Below are 18,910 nucleotides of genomic sequence, written 5' to 3' on the forward strand. Positions count from 1 at the left end.
TGAGTAAATATGGTATATCTTAATTCAGATTAACCAATCTGAAGGTGGGGCAACAGATGAGAACCAACACCTTGATGCCATGCTTGAGATTCCAGAGATCTGGTTGACAGCTGTTGCAAACAGAGGGTAATGCTGCCATTTTGGTTGATCGAACAGAAGTGTCTACTAACAAGTGGTTTCAACCAATTTCCCCTTCCTTCTGCAACCCCCTGCACCCCTTCCACACTGTCTTGGAGGTTCCCTTAATTCTACTATGTTAGTAGGCATTTCATATGAACAACACAGGAAGTCATCTTATACCAAATCAAACCATGATTAGTGCATTTAGCTCACTATTGTCTCCATTGGCGGTCAGCATCTCCCCAGGGTTTCAAGCAGGGCACATTCCCAGTCGTACCTTGAGATGCCTGGGATTGGGACCCTCCGCATGTGAAATGACTGTTTTGCCACTGAACTACATACGGCCCTTCGTGTGTATCAAAAGCTTTTTCTGCAAGTGGAAAAGCTTAATTGGAAGTCACCCACAATGCAAGGAAAATAGGTAAAGCAAATATCAGAAATGTAGACATGAACTGGCCATGTGGAGATGGCAGTATTGAGTCGGTGGCTCATGTGCTTCTGGCTTGCACTCCTTATAAAAAGATTTGAGGAGTGAGGTTGTCCATGCCAGGTCACTCAACCCTTGCTACTGTGCCCTTTCTACTAGCAGATCAAGATGATCAGGTGGCAGCAAAAAACCTGCAAGGTTTCTAGCAGGGGCAATTAGAATAAGATCCATTATTTTACTATTGATGTAAACCTCCAAAATGTATTTTGTATAGTTAAGTTTTCACCTCTGTCTTCAGTACATTTTATTTTATTTTATTGCTATGGCTAGTGACTGATGCAAATAAAGATTCTTCTGATCTAGACATGAACTGCATTTATTTACCAATGTTTATGAACTAGAATCTCATTATTTTCCAAATATCCCCAGGTGTTGCTGCTTTGGACTCCGGCATTTCTGGAAAGATTGGCTTGCGGGCAGTTGTTTACTACTTCTTCACTACAGCTTTAGCCGTAATCCTAGGTAATCCTAGAATCTTTATAATCCTTAAATTTATTTGCATTGTACAATGACGTTTTGTTTTTATTTTAAATGCACATCAGAAGTAAACAGTCATTTTTCACCTCACCCAGATTTTTTAGAAAGAGCATGTTTGGATAAACTGTTAAATCTAGAGTCATTCTCATGGAGTAGGATGTATTTTCCCCTCCATGCTACATTCCAGATATGTTATTTCATAGGCATACAGGATTGTCTTAACAACAATTATAATGTTTAACCATGGGATTACCTGTACTGTTACCTGCACTGTTTAGGGAAGCTTTTAATATTTGATGAATTCTTGTATTTTAATATTTTGCTGGAAGCTGTCCAGAGTGGCTAGGGAAACCCAGTCAGATGGGTGGGGTATAAATAATACATTATTATTATTATTATTATTATTATTATTATTACTGAGCAAACAAGGACCAGGCAGGAGCAAAGCAGCTGCAATCTCCTCCTTAGGATCCAGCACATTCACATAAATCATCATTTTGCTTATTGTGAATGTGCAACTTTGGCCCCTATGTCCATCTGCTGCCTTGGTTCATCAATAGGCTGAATGACTTGGTGGGTTGTGTGTTTATCCTTTCACCTCCTATAAAGCTTACGCTCTGTTGTGTGTGCCACAGAAGCTCAGAAATGAGTCAGCTGTTTCCTCACTAAAGGAATTAACCCATTAAGCTGCATTCCTTAACACGATCTTGTGGCGTCTTTGTATCCTGTAACAGTGAACTCAGTTTTCCACCAAACTTGAAAGGAAAAATCACTGATTCTACAGCTGACATAATCCTGGCCTGTCATTTGCTGTGCTCTGGAAACAGCCATTGTACACCTTGTTTTCTTTTTTTAAAAATGCTGTGTGCAAGATTTCCATCTGTTCAGAATGTTATTTTTCTCCATTACAGGGGTTGTGTTGGTTGTGGCTATCAAACCAGGAGTGTCCCAGAATGCTGCGGAGATTGACAGAATGGGCAGTACACCTGAGGTCTCCACAGTGGATGCTATGTTAGACTTGGTTAGGTGAGCTTTCAAATTCTGTTCTCTTGCTAAACCGATTGCACCATAAATGCCACTGTCTCAAGTTTTAAGCTATCAAACCATATGTATCTGAGAGATGTAAAAGCTTGTACGGTCATACTTCGGATTACAGATGCTTCAGGTTGCATGTTTTTGGGTTGTGCACCGCGCCGAACCTGGAAGTACCAGAATGGGTTACTTCCGGGTTTTAGCGCTCGCTCATGTGCAGAAACGCTAAATTGCACTTTGCGCATGCGCAGAAGGGCCGAATCGCAACCTGCGCGTGCACAGACGTGGCACTGCGGGTTGCAAACATGCCTCCAGCACGGATCATGTTCACAACCTGAGCGTCCACTGTAGTGTAGAACTTTTAAGCAATACAGTGGTACCTCAGGTTAAGTACTTAATTCGTTCTGGAGGTTCGTACTTAACCTGAAACTGTTCTTAACCTGAAGCACCATTTTAGCTAATAGGACATCCTGCTGCTGCCGCGCTGCTGGAGCACGATATCTGTTCTCATCCTGAAGCAATGTTCTTAACCTGAAGCACTATTTCTGGGTTAGCGGAGTCTGTAACCTAAAGCGTATATAACCTGAAGCAAATGTAACCTGAGGTACCACCGTAGATTGTATTCAATGCTGTCTGCAGACCATGAGCGAGCAGAATAAACCTCTGTTTTTACAACGAGACTTCACATTCCTCTTCTCCCTGCGGAGCCCTCTGAGTGCTACCATTCACCTGCCCCAGGTGTTGTGGTTTCTCTGGAGCATATTTTGTGGGGAAAAGCAGAGATGTTGAAGTCCAGGTGCCCAAGTGGAAATCTGTTCATGCAATGCTGGATTCTGACCAATATAAAGGACTTGTTCATAATGATGCAGTTCCTTTTCTTGATAAAGCACAGAGGGTAGCGTATGCAATTCATACTAGCTTTTTTTTTCTTTACTCAGCTGGTAGGTGTCCCCTGCCCAATGCAGTATTTGGAACCATTTGTCTGACAAAACAAAATGATATAATCACGAAACATAACAAGGAGGAAAGTGTTACAAAGTCTGGGTGGGACATTTTTATCCTACTCTGTCAATCCAGTAAGGTTGTATATCTGTATCCCATCCACTGCATCCCGACTGAATGACAAATATAGCATGAAAGAAAGATCCCAGTCTGCTGTGAACCCATTTGTTAAAACGTTGACTCTTTAAGGCCTTACATAAGTGTTTCACCTTGAACAGATCTTCCTAGAACTTTGAGCCTTGATATAATATATCCTGGGATATGTGGAGAGAGAGAGAGAGAGAGAGAGAGAGAAACATTATCACCAGCATCCCTTATTGCTTCTTGAATATACTTTGTATTGTTACATTGCAATATCATTAAAGGATCTTAAAATCCTTCTGCAGGAATATGTTCCCAGAAAACCTTGTGCAGGCCTGTTTCCAACAGGTAAGTTCAATCTTGGTATTTACTAACCCCTGTTCTGGTATTTACTAACCCCTTCTCTGGGTGGCACAGTGGGTTAAACCACAGAGCCTAGGACTTGCCGATGAGAAGGTCAGCGGTTCAAATCCCTGCGACGGGGTGAGCTCCCGTTGCTCGGTCCCTGCTCCTGCCCACCTAGCAGTTCGAAAGCACGTCAAAGTGCAAGTAGATAAATAGGTACCGCTCCGGCGGGAAGGTAAACGGCGTTTCCGTGCACTGCTCTGGTTCACCAGAAGTGGCTTAGTCATGCTGGCCACACAACCCGGAAGCTGTACGCCGGCTCCCTCGGCCAGTAAAGCGAGATGAGCGCCGCAACCCCAGAGTCGGCCACAACTGGACCTAATGGTCAGGGGTCTCTTTACCTTTACCTTACTCTGCATTTATTTCTCCACCTCCATAAAACAACATTGTGGTGCTTATACTGTAGGATACTGTGATATTTTGGGTGCAAAAAAACACAACCCTAATGAAAACATCAAGGAAAAATTAGGGTTTCCTTTCCAATTACTAACACATTAGACAACAATTTTCAGAACCAAAGCAACATATAAAGCTTGCATTCCAGGGTGACATTAAGATACAAAACCAAAGGCCTTCATAGATCAAGTGGTTCCCTTTTTCTAATGGTGCAGAAATATTTCGTGGCTGCAACTTCCTCAGCACTGGGACTGGCCTGCAAGGCGTCATCTTTATAGCTCAGAAAAAGAAAGTGAGGAATCAGGGGGAATTTTATGGTTCTCTGATTGCTTGCACTTACGGTGAAGGAGGAGAAGCGTTAGGTAGAAGGAATAAGGAATGTAGAAATAAACCAAGACGAGGACATGACCCTGGCTCAGGTGTGGCTCTTCGGAGAGGATGTTGTGTTCTCTTAACTGCCCCTCTCCCAACACTCTTAATTCCCTTGGCAAAGTTTTCTGGAACAGTCTCACACTTACCGTCTTACACAACAGCAGTTGGCAGGGCAGGGCAGGCAGGGCTTCCCAACAGCAAGCGTTGCTGCTGGTTACCAAGAGGTGGACGGGGAGGAGCAACGAGCAAGGAACTCAGCACAGAAGCATCAGATTGGCTTTGCCGAGCTTCCTGCACCTTGCCCTTCTGCCTCTCTCTCTCAGTAAGCAGCAGGGATACTCGGGGTCGGGGAGCCAGGTGAGCAACACTACCCCGCCAACCAGTGCTCCGTCATCGTTATTTACACAGGCAACTCCCCATTTGCTTGCAGTCAGCATGCTCGCAGCCACTGCTGTTTTTCTGGCACCGCAAGGGGGGCGTGGCGGGCTTGGGTGTGTCCCGCCAATGCCTGCGGTGCCTCAGAACACAACCCCTGTGTAAATGGGGAGTTGCCTCTGCTCTGTTTCACACAGGCAACTAGCCTTGTGAAATACAATGAACCCAAAAAGGGAAACATGAAACCAGAGTTTCCCAAACTCTGGTCTCCAGCTGTTTAGGACTACAACTCCCATCATCCCTAGCTAGCAGGACCAGTGGTCAGGGATGATGGGAACTGTAGTCAAAAAAAAGAGGTGGAGACCCAAGTTCGGAAATCCTGCATTAAACAAATACTTCATCAAACAAACTCCTCCTCCTCCTTCTTCTTATTATTATTATTTAGATATTTTGTTGAAAAAAATTCAGATATAACACAGTAGATACGAAAAGGAGGAGAAAGGGAAAAGAGCAAAACACAGAACTGTGTAAAGGTGGAAAAACTATATGCAGATATACAAAAAATACCCTAACCCATACATGCTTTTATAAATTTGATATTGTTATCCTAATACTGATAGAAATATTAATAGTCTGCGGCATTTTGTATAAATTCATTCCAAATATTGTCGTATTTATCCAAGCAGAGTCTATGTCTGTAAGCAGTCCGTTCGCCAGTTGCAAGTGTTATCATATTATCAATCCACTGATTAAAGGAGATCATATCTTTATTCTTCCAGTTCATCAGTATCAGCCTCTTGGCTACCATTAGAGAGCGTAAAATCCATTTTCGTTGTCCTTTTGCTAACTTCCGTACAGTAGGTATAAAGAAAACCAAATCATTTATTCCATACAACGTTGGCTCTTGTTCTAACATAACCCTTCATGATGATTTCCTAATATCATATTAGGTATTTCTATCTATGTACAAATTAAAATGCATCTGCATGTCAGCCGTTGTTGACATGTTGAAACCATAAATCGTATGTATCAGCATTCTAGGCCTCACTAAACACCTTCCACCCTGAAAAGAAGTTTAAAAAATAGTTTCCTTGTCAATCCATGATATCCTAAGAATGCAATGTATGTTTTCTTAACTTTCAGTATAAGACCAAGCGTGTAGAAATAACGATCACAACGGAAGTAGACAAAAATGCTACTATTCCTACACCAGACCCACTCTCGACTGTACTGCCAACAGAGATTTCAAAGGTATGATTACTCCTGGTTGTTGTATTGCACTGCAACTATTGAAATTATGAAGAAAGGGTTAGGGTAGTGAAATTCTGCTTGTCAATGTGATAATTAATAACAGGAATTGAAAAGGATCTACTGGACCACACTGTTAAAAGACCCAAGCTTGTGGTCGAATCCTTTAATATAATTTGTTCTCCAGAGGCTCTGCATGCAGCCATTTAGTAGCACTACACAAACCAATACTTTCAAAACTATAACCCAGGCATAGGCATGAGCCCTAGCTAACAGCACCAGTGGTCAGGGATGATGGGAATTGGAGGGCCGAAGGTTGCCTATGCCTGCTATAACCCAAGGAAAAAAGTAGCAAACTAACCAATAAATGGGATGCAGGTGGCGCTGTGGGTTAAACCACAGAGCCTAGGACTCGCCGATCAGAAGGTCGGCAGTTCGAATCCCCGCGATGGGGTGAGCTCCTGTTGTTCGGTCCCTGCTCCTGCCAACCTAGCAGTTCGAAAGAACGTCAAAGTGCAAGTAGATAAATAGGTACCGCTCCAGCAGGAAGGTAAACGGCATTTCCGTGCACTTCTCTGGTTCGCCAGAAGCGGCTTAGTCATGCTGGCCACGTGACCCGGAAGCTGTATGCCGGCTCCCTCGGCCAATAAAGCGAGATGAGCGTCGCAACCCCAGAGTCAGTCACGACTGGACCTAATGGTCAGGGGTCCCTTTACCTTTACTAACCAATAAACACCAAACAGGCTTAAGTTTCTAGAGTTTCCTGAACGAGAAAGCTGCTTAAGTTTCATATCAACAAAATGTGTTGTTGGTATTCATATTTTATTGAAAAGATTTCAGTTTAAAGAAATAAAGTGATGCAAAGAAAAAGAGAAATAAAAAGGCACAAAAATATGTCGGGGGGAAACCCACAATATATGAATATATATGAAAAATACCCGAACCCATACATTCTTTTATAAATCTGATATTATTATCCTAATACATATGGGAATATTAACAGCTCACTACATTTTGTCTAGACTCATTCCAAATACAGCCGTGCCTTGGAAGTCGAATGGAATCCATTCCGGAAGTGCGTTCAACTTCCAAAACGTTCGAAAACCAAAGCGCAGCTTCTGAATGGTTGCAGGAAGCTCCTGCAGCCAATTGGAAGCCCAGTCGGACGTTCGACTTCCAAAAATAGTTAATAAATCAGAACAGTCACTTCCGGGTTTGCGATGTTCAGAGCCAAAACATTCAAGAACTAGGCTGTTTGACTTCCAAGGTACGACTGTATTGTCATATTCATCCAACCAAAGTCTACATCTGTAAGGTGTCCATAAATTGCAAGTGTTATCATACTGTCGATCCATTTATTAAAGGGAATTGTATCTTTATTCCCCCAGTTCATCAATATCAGCCTCTTGGCATTGTTGCTGATTGGTAACTTTTCTCCTTCATTCTCAATCTGCAGAATATAACCAAGGAATACAAAATAGTGGGTTTGTATTCCGATGGTATTAACGTTCTTGGCCTGATAGTCTTTTGCCTTGTCTTCGGAATTGTTATTGGGAAAATGGGAGAAAAGGGGAAGGTGCTGATGGATTTCTTCAATGCACTGAACGATGCCACAATGTATATAGTTCAGATAATAATGTGGTAAGTAGAATGATATCTTGCCCGTAAGTTTTGTTACTGAATTCAGGATGATAATAAAAAAGTAATTTACATAAAACTTTTTTCAGAAAGTCGACATGATTAACAGGTTTATTTCTTGAGTTTTAAAATATTATGCATTTGGCTGTGAAAGCTCTTTCTCCCTCCCCACCTCTCTCACCTCTCCCACCTCTCTCTTCCCCCTCCTCCGAAAGAGGCTATTTATTCAGCTTTCAAAGTTACAGAATCGCTGGCGGTTGGGGATGGTATTTTTGGTATTCGTATAATTGAACCCTTGTTGCCAAAACTATGACACAGCATGGTTTCTGCTCCTAACTTTCAAAAAGACATCTCTTCAGAGCTTCTAAGGTTACCAGACGCCCCCGCTTCCCGGGGACAGTTCCCAGATTTACAAATCAGTCCCCATACAAAATCCATTGAAGTTGACACGTGTCCCCGGATTTATTGAAAAACATCTGGTAACCTTATCATGGCAACCTTACCAATGATGGTTTTTGGATGGGCTATAATATTAAATAGCTGCTTTACTTATTGCTTACCTGATTTCAGCGTTTACCACTTCTTTCCAACCCTATACTGTAACAGTGACACATGTGAAACCTGTGACTGTTTCTTCTGTTATTTTTGTTCTGCATTCTATTGCAATTTGCAAAATTAAAAAATATTATTTTTCAAAAAAGCAATGGAGTACAGTTGAGAAAATGCACTCCCTTAGGAGTGCATCTAGAAGCAGTCTAGAATTAAATTTCTAAAGAAAGAAAGAAAGAAAGAAAGAAAGAAAGAAAGAAAGAAAGAAAGAAAGAAAGAAAGATCACTTCTACACAGGGGCTTTTCTTTCGTTTTGCAAAGGAATTCCAGCTACACAATGCAGTACTCCCTTTCTTAGCTGTCCAATGTTGATTGACTCATGGATAATTTAGCTGAGGTTCCTGCAAAACAGGGGGTTGGACTCTATGAGTCTATGACTTCATGTTTTGCATAATGTTTTGCATAATAGCTCAAATTATGGTGTTCATAAAATGTACCTGTCATGCTAATGTCTTTTTTTTTTTTTTACAACACCAAAAATATGTAATGGTTCAAAACTACAACTTGAGAAGCGAATAATTTCAGCCACTTGCTTTCCGTTCATTGTCATATGCATGAAAAAAAAGTTGAACAAATTTGTTGTTTAGCGTGTTTTTATAGCGAGCTCAATGAAATAACAGTGATCATGGAAAACTTTCTATGACGTTTTGTGCATTCCAGGTATATGCCGTTGGGTATTATTTTTTTGATTGCCGGAAAGATAATAGAAGTTGAAGACTGGGAGATTTTTCGCAAACTGGGTCTTTACATGGCTACTGTTCTAAGTGGGTATGTTATTCCTTGAACCGTAATAAAAATATACTGATTTACTTTTCATTTCTAATTTATATATGATAGATCAGTTTCTTCTATAACTGGGTATGAAAGGACATTGGTTTTATAGAAGTTCTAATTTCATTGTGCTTCAGAACGACACTGAATTAGAAACACACTGTTTTTATTTCAATTGTCAGCTCCCAGGCAATATAATGGAGGCGGGGGGGAGAGGTACAGAAATCCAAGCTGAGTTACATGCATATAAATGGAACTCATACTTTGATTCTGTGGTCACCTAAGGAGTATGGTGGCCAATGTGAAATTTGAATTCTCCCCACCCCCCTATAATTTTCATTAAGTTTTCTGTTTTACATTTTAGAATATTCATTTAAACAACCTTAAAATATCAGTGACTTCCCTTCTTCTCTTTCCTTGGGTTCGTTTTGCATAACATAAATCCCCAAATATTTTACATAAACTAAACCATGGGTAGGCAAACTAAGGCCCGGGGGCCGGATCCGGCCCAATCGCCTTCTAAATCCGGCCCGCAGATGGTCCAGGAATCAGCGTGTTTTTCCATGAGTAGAATGTGTCCTTTTATTTAAAATGCATCTCTGGGTTATTTGTGGGGCATAGGAATTCATCATTCCCCCCCCAAAAAAAAATATAATCAGGCCCCCCCCAAGGTCTTAGGGACAGCAAACTGGCCCCCTGCTGAAAAAGTTTGCTGACCCCTGAACTAAACCATTCAGTATTCCATTATTACATCTATCAAAACATATTTACACTGTTGAATTTATCTTAATGCTGCCAGCGTTTTCAATATGTACACAATTTCCCAATATGTCGCACCTTGATGCATATGAGCAGATCATACATCAAATATATAACAATATCAAACAAAATATACAAGTATGTCACATATATGAGATATTGTTGGGGCAATTTTCCGAGTCAAAAACTGCAATAGCTTGGCTAGCTTGCTATGCTTCTGGTAGGTTTTGGAACCTGTTGACAGCACTTCCCTAATGCTTTATTGTCAGGTAATATCTGAAAGGTAAAAAAGGGGGGTACCAGGAGGAAGGATGCATGCATGTTAGGAAGCAGCACCTTGGGATCAGGGCCATAGTGGGCGCTGTTTTGCATGCACCTCTGGGTGTGTGGGGAAAGGGAGAGTCACCTGTTGCCTGAACGTCTAGAGATCTATTGCCAATATGGACAGAAAAGCTCGATGGGCCACAATGAAGGACGATAACTCAGTGGGACTCACCTCCCCCCGTGCAAGTGGAGGGGCCGTGAGAGCCTGCAACCCCACCTCCTCCTTAAGGCGGAAGTGGCTTTCATATTAATTTGAACAGTTTTAAAAACAGAACTAAATTTCAAAAATTGAGCTGTGATTTCTGCATTGCAAGTGGGCTGGACTAGGTGGGATCCTCCCAACTTTACAGTTCTGTGATTCTGTGATTTCCCCTCCCCCCTTTTTCCCCCAGGCTTGCAATTCATAGTATTGTGATTCTGCCGCTCATGTACTTAATAATAGTCCGGAAAAACCCGTATAAATTTGCCATGGGGATGGCTCAAGCACTTTTGACAGCACTCATGATTTCCTCAAGGTAAGGATAATTTTGATTAAAAAAATCTTCTCTTCATATCGAATCCTCTTGGAATTAATAGAAACGAATTTAGAAATGATTAAAGCTGCACTCTGCATTAAAGTCTACATCTTAATTTCCAGTAGCCCCATAAGTTGTTCTCATGCCAGATTAATAGCCATGCATATTGGCATTTTACTACTATGCTTCTTAAAGTCTTTTCTGTATTTTCTCCCCCCCCCCCCCAAATGTGTGTGATGCAGTTCAGCCACTTTACCTGTCACGTTTCGCTGTGCAGAAGAAAAAAACCATGTTGACAAGAGAATTACCCGATTTGTTTTACCAGTAGGCGCTACAATCAACATGGATGGTACCGCCCTTTATGAAGCAGTGGCTGCTGTTTTTATTTCACAACTTAATGACTTAGAACTAGATATTGGCCAAATAGTGACCATTAGGTAAGAATTGTACTCTTGCATGCTTTTCAGTCCTTCTTTCCCAAGCAATGTAACTGCTGACTTTGTTGTGATTTTCAGTTTAGCCCTCCAAGCATGGATTAATTCTAACTTTTAGAACCAAGAATTTAGAGGAGATTTAGAGCACCCCCCCAAAAAAACCCCTCATATCAGTATAAAATGCACTGTTTTAAAACCATTTAATCTTAATATATCAAACAGCAGACCTTGTTGTGAATGTTGTCCCACCTCCTCCAAGACAGCTAAAATATCTTCCCTCTTGACACCACTGCTACTAAAACCTAAAATGGCTGCAGTGTTCTATGATGCAAGAAAAGACACAGATCAATTAAAAAAAAAAAAACCTCAACTGGTATATCCCTTAGAAATCCCTTTAGATTATTTCTTCAATTTACAATCATCCAGCAGTTGGAGCTTCCCATAAAGTCAACTTTTTTAGAACAGTAGGGAATATTTTTTTAAATAACAACTCTGGTTTAAAAACTTCAAGAAGTGTTTCCATAACTGCACAAGACTGAATGAAGCAGAAACGTATCTGATGGCCTTTTCTTGGTTTGGGATGTAGTGTCACAGCAACAGCAGCCAGCATCGGAGCTGCAGGTGTGCCCCAGGCTGGACTAGTTACCATGGTGATTGTCCTGAGTGCCGTCGGACTGCCTGCTGAAGATGTTACCCTCATAATAGCAGTGGACTGGCTTCTGTAAGTGTCTAACCATGAATGTCTCTTGATCCTGTGTCCTCAGTAATGCAGGTACAGTGGTACCTCGGGTTAAGAACCTAATTCATTCTGGAGGTCTGTTCTTAACCTGAAACTGTTCTTAACTGGAAGCACCACTTTAGCTAATGGGGCCTCCTACTGCCGCCGTGCCGTTGCCATGCGATTTCTGTTCTCACCCTGAAGCAAAGTTCTTAACCCGAGGTACTATTTCTGGGTTAGCGGAGTCTGTAACCTGAAGCGTCTGTAACCTGAGGTACCACTGTATCCATAATAAAACATAGGGTAACCTGACAGTGTAGTATTAAAAGGTTGCCTGTGCTAGACCATTAAATTGAGAGCAGATCTGCTGTACATCTTATTATTTGTATCAAAACATGTGACATACAGATCGCAGCCCTGCTGGGGGGATTACTCATCCGTCCACCCAGTGTGTGGTTTAGAGGGTTCAAAGTTGAACAAATTTGAAAACGTAGAGAAAGGGTGAGGAACCTGTGGTGGATCCACAACTTCCACCATCCCTGATCTTGGGCTATGTCAATGATGGCCAAACTTGGCCCTCCAGCTGCTTTGGGACTACAATTCCCATCATCCCTGACCACTGGTCCTGTTAGCTAGGGATGATGGGAGTTGTCGTCCAAAAACAGCTGGAGGGCCAACTTTGGCCATCACTGGGCTATCTTGACAGGGGCTGATGATGGGAATCAGAGTTCAGCAGTCTCTGGAGTTCAGCAGTCTCTGGTTTCAGGTTGCCCATTCCTGGTCTAGGTATATCACTAATAAATGTGAAATTGAACACATACTTGACAGTAGGAAGAGAATTCAGCCACTCTTGTGGTTTTTGTATCATATATATGCTGCTAATGATTGAAAACCCACTGCCCCAATTCAGTCCACAAGTAATAGCTTTGAACCTCTTGGCGAATACAGTAGCTTCCCATTGCAGTCTCTGTTTGAAGTTCTTTTATTCAAGTTTGGGTACCATAAGGTCAGTAACAAAGTGTCCCAAGAGGATAAAAAGTTTCCCCAGTGGGTTTATATATATATATATATATTGCTGTTTCTGACATCACATATGCATTCATTTAGTATTTGGCATGGAGAATGGCCTGTTTTGTTCTATGTAGCATGCAAAAGGCTGTTGCTGGAAGGTGCTGGCATATATCACATTGAAAGATGAGAAGACGAATAACCCCCTGATGTTGTGGATGGGTCACAAAAAGTTAATTAGGTTCTGCAATAGGGTTGCTGGAGTAGACATGGGCACAGAGTTGGCATCTGGGTCTGCTGCAGGGTGGGGTCCATGTCCATATATGTCATACATCCATACATTTAACACATCTGTTGAAGTGGACTGTAGTGGCCCCTGAAAGCTTTGTTAGTCCTTAAGGTCCAGACAACAGACTAGCATGCAAACTATCTGCAAACTATCCTAAAATCAGAACAGCATCTACCCACAGGTATTCTCCACCCAAATCAATATTATTTTCTTAGTTTGACGGTTTGCTACTGAATTCCTGTAGCATTCATTTATTGTTGTTGTTGTTGTTTAGTCGTTTAGTCATGTCCGACTCTTCGTGACCCCATGGACCAGAGCATTCATTTATATGTCACATTAAAATCTTTACTGAGCCAGCTTACAGTTCATTTCTGATCATGATGAAAATACACAGTTCAGGAACATCGGGAATTTATTTGGAGTATGTCTGTACTACTATTTGATTTGTGAGAGCTTTAGAGTGTGAACTAGAAAATGAGATAGCAAATGGGTCAGTTTCGGGTAAAATATATATTTTCAAGTATTACTTTATAGTTGAATCATGTTCCCGTTTTGTTTCATTGTGTTAATCAGTTTATTTCTGAATGATTGGTCTTTTTGTTGGCACAGGTTTGGATATTTCACAGTCAAGTTTTCCTTGACACTCAGTTAACAATATTAACAAGAACCCAGCTAATCATTTGGTTTCAAAGCCCCAAGGCAGCCAATTGTATACCTTTTCTTTGCAACGACAGACACTTACCGTGTACTAGTAAATGAATCCATTGCCATGACAATTGCCTTCTAGCATACACTTGCAATCTTATCTGTTGCATTTATTTTTAGAACACCGAATTCTTTTTGCAGGAAGCACATTGCACCAGACTATGTGCCAGGCCACTTAGCACTTCTGCAGATTGGTTGCCCCAGGGTGCCACGTTGATTATCAGTCTTTCACTTATTACCTCAGATGTATCATCTTTGTCCTTCTAGGAAGTAACTCATTAGCAGTCATTTAGATTATATGCAAGGTTGTGTGTCCATGGTTGCCAGAGGGAATTTTGCTCCTAACTGCCTAATATGATTTTGGACCAAAAAAGTACATTTTTATTTTTTTTTAAAGGAGATCCCAATAATGTTCCAGGCCTGAATCCTTGGAGAAGGAAATTAACACTAACAGTGCATTTTTGCCTACTCAGAGATTGGTTTTACAGCGTTCAATGGGCTGTTTAACCAGTTGTAGAATGTGGTGTTTGTAAGTAAATTGTGCACTACCGTTCCAATGTAACCCCTGTCTCAAGTGCCTCAAGGCGATTTTGTCTGTTGTCTTCAGAACCAGGCTATGCTGAAGAAGCAGTCAGAGCATAGACTTGACTCTAAGCCGTAGCCAAGCCCGTTGGCCCCCTGTTTCTGTCTAAGTGTGCACACAATCAGTTACATAGCATGGGTTGCTAGCACCTGGAGCTGCGTGGAGTGGGTGGGAGGGAGGGAAACGGCAGAGTACACATGCGCATTCAGCTGTGTAACGGTGTCCATGTCACCCAGGAGATTGCAGCCACAGAGATAAGAAAGGAAAAGCCATTCCCTTGTCTGGAGAGGTCACTTCCTGGTTCACATGGAGCCCAGTGACAGAAGTTCGCAGCTGTATGGAGGCAGCACTGGGTGTTGAAATTTTGCACCCCCTAGCAATTTTGTGCCCCTGCCCTGGTGCCCACCCACCCCGCTATGCCACTGCACACAATCTCCCACTGCCTCTGCCATGTATCTCATTTTTGATGCAGGTTGGCAACAGCAGCATTATCTAGTTGATAGAGGGTATATGAAATCAAGACACTCATTAAGCAATGCCAGTCTACAGTCCCCAAAAAGGCTAGTGTAGTTACAGAATTTGCTTAGAGCAGATATCAAATTTGTATAGAACTCTGGGTAGTATTCAACACTAGGACTTTCAGCTGTGCAACGAAACTTGCCCTCCCTCTCCTTTCCCTATGCATTCCCTGAGCATAGAGGGATTTCCCCAAACCCTTCAGATTTTGGGGTGTGTGGGATGCAGACAGAGGAAGTTGGAAGTTCCATTGCACAAACAAGTCCTTCTGCTAGCAGAACAAGTGCCCTCTTAATTTGATTTTTAAAGGGGGGGGACTTAGTTTCAGGATCCAGTTTCCATCTTTACATGAAAGCATAAATACAAGCAAAAATTTCCAATTGCTGGGGTCCACTTGAAAACTCAGTTCACTCTGAACTTAAAGTTCACGTTGAATTTTTGAAACGCAAATGTTAACATTCGTTCCACAGAGCTTAAAGTTCATATTTTTAAAAAACTGAGCTTTCGAATGTGATCTTTCCCACATTTTGTTTGAGTTCTGGTTCTGTGCCATTCATGACAAAATCAGCCTTGTGAACTGAAACACTTTGCAGAAGCAGTATAACTTTTGCCTTTGTAAAAATAGATTGGACCTAGTCAACTTGCCCGGACTGACCCAAAATGTTTATTCCATAGGGATAGATTCAGAACAATGGTGAATGTCCTCGGCGATGCCTTTGGTGCTGGAATTGTGGAGAAGCTCTCGCAAAAGGAGTTGGAACTTATGGACGTTGGTGCTGAAGTCAACATAGTGAACCCTTTTGCCCTGGACAAAGCAACAAAGGATGACAGTGAGGAAACAGAGGCCAAGAAATCTTATGTGAATGGAGCTTTTGCTATTGATAAATCAGACACCATATCATTCACCCAGACATCACAGTTCTGAATGAAATTGACTGACAAGGGAGCCACATTGGATTAAAGGACATGGGAAGGCCCTATGTTGAGCCATATTCTGGGCCCCTCTCACTTCAGACCCCACATGCTGTATTTTTTCTTCTTTGCCTATATTCATACAGGCAAACAGGAAGACACACATCCTGTCTCACAAAACTCCCCTTCTCAGATCTGCCACAACACAGAGAGCACAATCGCCCGGCTCCTTTTCTTGTGCAGGCTATAAGGAGATTTAAATTTTGCCCACAGCTGAGAACGTGGCCATTTCACAACGGGATGGCCAATATGTTGTGTTGATTTATTCAGGAGCCTCAGTGATAGATATATTCTCAGCATAGATATGTTCCCTGGCAAATACACAATGTCAGGGAACCCTACACAGCTGAGGCCCTACACTGAAACAGGCCAAAGTCTTACCTGTGTCGGCACTCTGAAGAACATCACCATGCATGAAATTATTTAGCAAACCGAAAGGATAAGTGTGTTGCTTTGAAACAGAGGCTCCAGATTTTCCTCAGCTCTTTGTTTTTGAAACATCTGATCATTGAGGGCAGATTGATCCCAGTTGCACAAATACGTATTTTCTTTTAAAGAGCCATCTCTTGAGAATTCTAGGTATCTGCTTGCGATGACCATGCTGATAAGTTGGGATAATAAAGCAAAGGATATGGTTTATATCTGAAGCATAGTGCGGTGTTCCCATTCCTCTACTCTGCACATGAAATTCCTTTTTGTTTTTCAAAAAGGAAGACTCTTCTTTTAAAAATAACTTTAAAAGGAATTCTTATTTGAAATTCCATCTCTGACATTTCTCTGCAAATCAGCACTGTGCCAAATGTTCATTCTGGTAGCTAATTAACTGTTAGAGAAAGGAGATGAGACTGGTCCTTCAGTACGTGTGAACTTTTAAAAAGTATGTGTATATTTTTTTTAAATAAACTATATAGTATGGAAATTGGAAATTACTACAAAAGAACTTTCATTTTCATGTTTTCTTTTACACCATAATTTATAGCAAGAACATATCTGGACTTCAAATGCTAAGTCAATCATAACAGCTTTGCTGTAAATTGAAACTCTCATAATTTAGCTTTCATCATTTATTAGTCCTCTTTTGGAAGTGGCAAGAAGTAACTTCAGAGCTACCAGTATTTATCAGCTCCAGGGAAAATAGATAAAAATAAACTGCATAGCTATTCATGACATAGCTTGTCGACATTTTATGCTTTCAAGAATATACCCACTGAATAATTGCTAGTGGTTAGCTGAGTGTCAGTTTGCCTGCTTCTTACTTTCATTTTATAATTTAATCTGAAAGCTTGCAGTGGCCAATATGATAGGCCTCATGACAATAAAAACCCAAACTTTAAAGCAGCCCTCGAATGGTGAAGAACAAATATTAGCATTTTACAAGTGTTCGTAGCATAAAGGAGACATATTTTCATATCAGCTACATGGGTGTGGCTTTTTTATCAAACCATTCCATAATGTTAAACATTTTATCTAATACTTATACCAGGTATTTTAATGGTGCACTTTTTCCTGCAATGAAAATTATTGCAAAGTATAAATGATTTCGAGTGCACATCCCTTGTTGGCTACCTGACTTGAAACACAGACTAAAATTAAGAGAGAATACCTTTCCTTTCCTTTTTTTGTAAATAAGCTTGTGTTAAACCGAAAAATATGCACTTAATTGCTATCAAGAAAAATAAAAATTTCTGTAGCATTAGACAAACTCGGTCTTACACTTTTGTATTCAGTAAATAAGCCAGGATATGTGCCAAAGACAACTGAAACAAACAAACAAAATCACATCTAGCATACATTTTGATAAATTGCACCTTAACCGAGAGGCATAATACTGTATGTATTTAAATATTATAAGCTAAAAATGCAGTGTGCATACAAAGTGAAAGTGTTGATATGTTTATACAAAATGAAGGCGTGTACAGTGTAAATTAGTTCTTTATCTTGTGCACAATTATTTTTTAAAAGATATTTGTACAGCTTTGCTACTGCTAGAGACAGAAAAACATCCAGAGCCAGTAGAGCTTATTCTTTTATTTGCAGCTTTCTTTTTGTAACTCGTCCTTTCACCACTGTACATGTTGCCTTTCTTTCATCTGAATAAACAGTCATCCTGCCTTCAAACTATCCCTGCTCCACATCTGTATGCAGACTTCTCCCTGGGAACAAATACATCACGTGGGCTTCTGCTCATCTGTTCTAGCTGTTAAACTAGAATGGAAGAAAAACAATGCCTGGTTTTTCTGAAGCTGGTTTTGCCAGAGTAGCCCTGATAAATATCACAAAGCTATTCGAGAGTGAGTTGTGGCTGGGACCCATGTTTCCTTGTGACCAGTAAATGTGATTTATTATTAAGTCACCTATATTATAGCAGGTGCTTATAAATCAAAAGAAACAGTGATGTATCAGTCCTCAGGCTCACGACCGAGACCTAAAGATAAGAGCTTTGGAAATTGGAAGCTCGGGACTAGTATCCAAAATGTGCTTTGGCTGTAGCAAACCCAAGCAGTCTGACAATAAACAATAGCATTAGTCACATAATATGCATATTTAAATCAGGTTGACTGTTTTGATTGTACTTACGTTTCTGTGAACTGCTTTGGGGGGGTTCCTTTGGGGATCGAAGGATGAGACGGAAATTAAATAATACTGCTATATCTGTTAATCTTCTAGATTTCTCATGGTTATGCCCATGTGGAATAAACCGTGTACAGCATCATGAACTATGATCACTGTGTACTTTCATTCTTCCTACTTGTCGAGGTACTGCAAAAGCACATCTAATGGGTTACACATAAGTACATTGGGGCTTTTCTAAAAGACATATGCAGAAAGATCCACGTGCATAACAGAGCCAATTGCAGTATTTTCCTCAACAGCAGTTTCCTGTGTGTGTAGCGGGTGTGGCTTATCTTGTGAAGCAGAAAAGTTCAAGTTGTGTACAGTGGTACCTCTGGTTGCGAACGGGATCCGTTCCGGAGGCCCATTCACAACATGAAAAGAGCGCAACCTGAAGCGCCGTATCTGTGCAGGTGTACGGTGCGATTTGGCATTTGTGCGCAAGCGTGAAGTGCGATTTA

General features: G+C 41.1%; 1 protein-coding gene across 2 annotated transcripts in view; it reads left to right on the forward strand.

The window, feature by feature from the left end:
• The window catches only part of SLC1A1 (solute carrier family 1 member 1), a 40,167-nt gene extending 21,608 nt beyond the window's left edge, over positions 1-18,559 (forward strand). For both annotated transcript variants that reach the window (XM_083593533.1, XM_083593534.1), the window contains exons 3-12: positions 977-1,069; positions 1,996-2,110; positions 3,505-3,547; positions 5,891-5,998; positions 7,452-7,636; positions 8,903-9,010; positions 10,489-10,611; positions 10,854-11,048; positions 11,632-11,766; positions 15,540-18,559. In XM_083593533.1, coding sequence (XP_083449659.1) covers positions 977-1,069; positions 1,996-2,110; positions 3,505-3,547; positions 5,891-5,998; positions 7,452-7,636; positions 8,903-9,010; positions 10,489-10,611; positions 10,854-11,048; positions 11,632-11,766; positions 15,540-15,789 — 1,355 coding nt within the window. In that variant the 3' untranslated portion in view covers positions 15,790-18,559. The remainder of the gene's footprint in view (positions 1-976; positions 1,070-1,995; positions 2,111-3,504; positions 3,548-5,890; positions 5,999-7,451; positions 7,637-8,902; positions 9,011-10,488; positions 10,612-10,853; positions 11,049-11,631; positions 11,767-15,539) is intronic.
• Positions 18,560-18,910: the final 351 nt, after the last annotated feature.

This window comes from Podarcis filfolensis, assembly GCF_964270895.1.
Source record: "Podarcis filfolensis genome assembly, chromosome: 17".
Lineage (NCBI taxonomy): Eukaryota > Metazoa > Chordata > Lepidosauria > Squamata > Lacertidae > Podarcis > Podarcis filfolensis.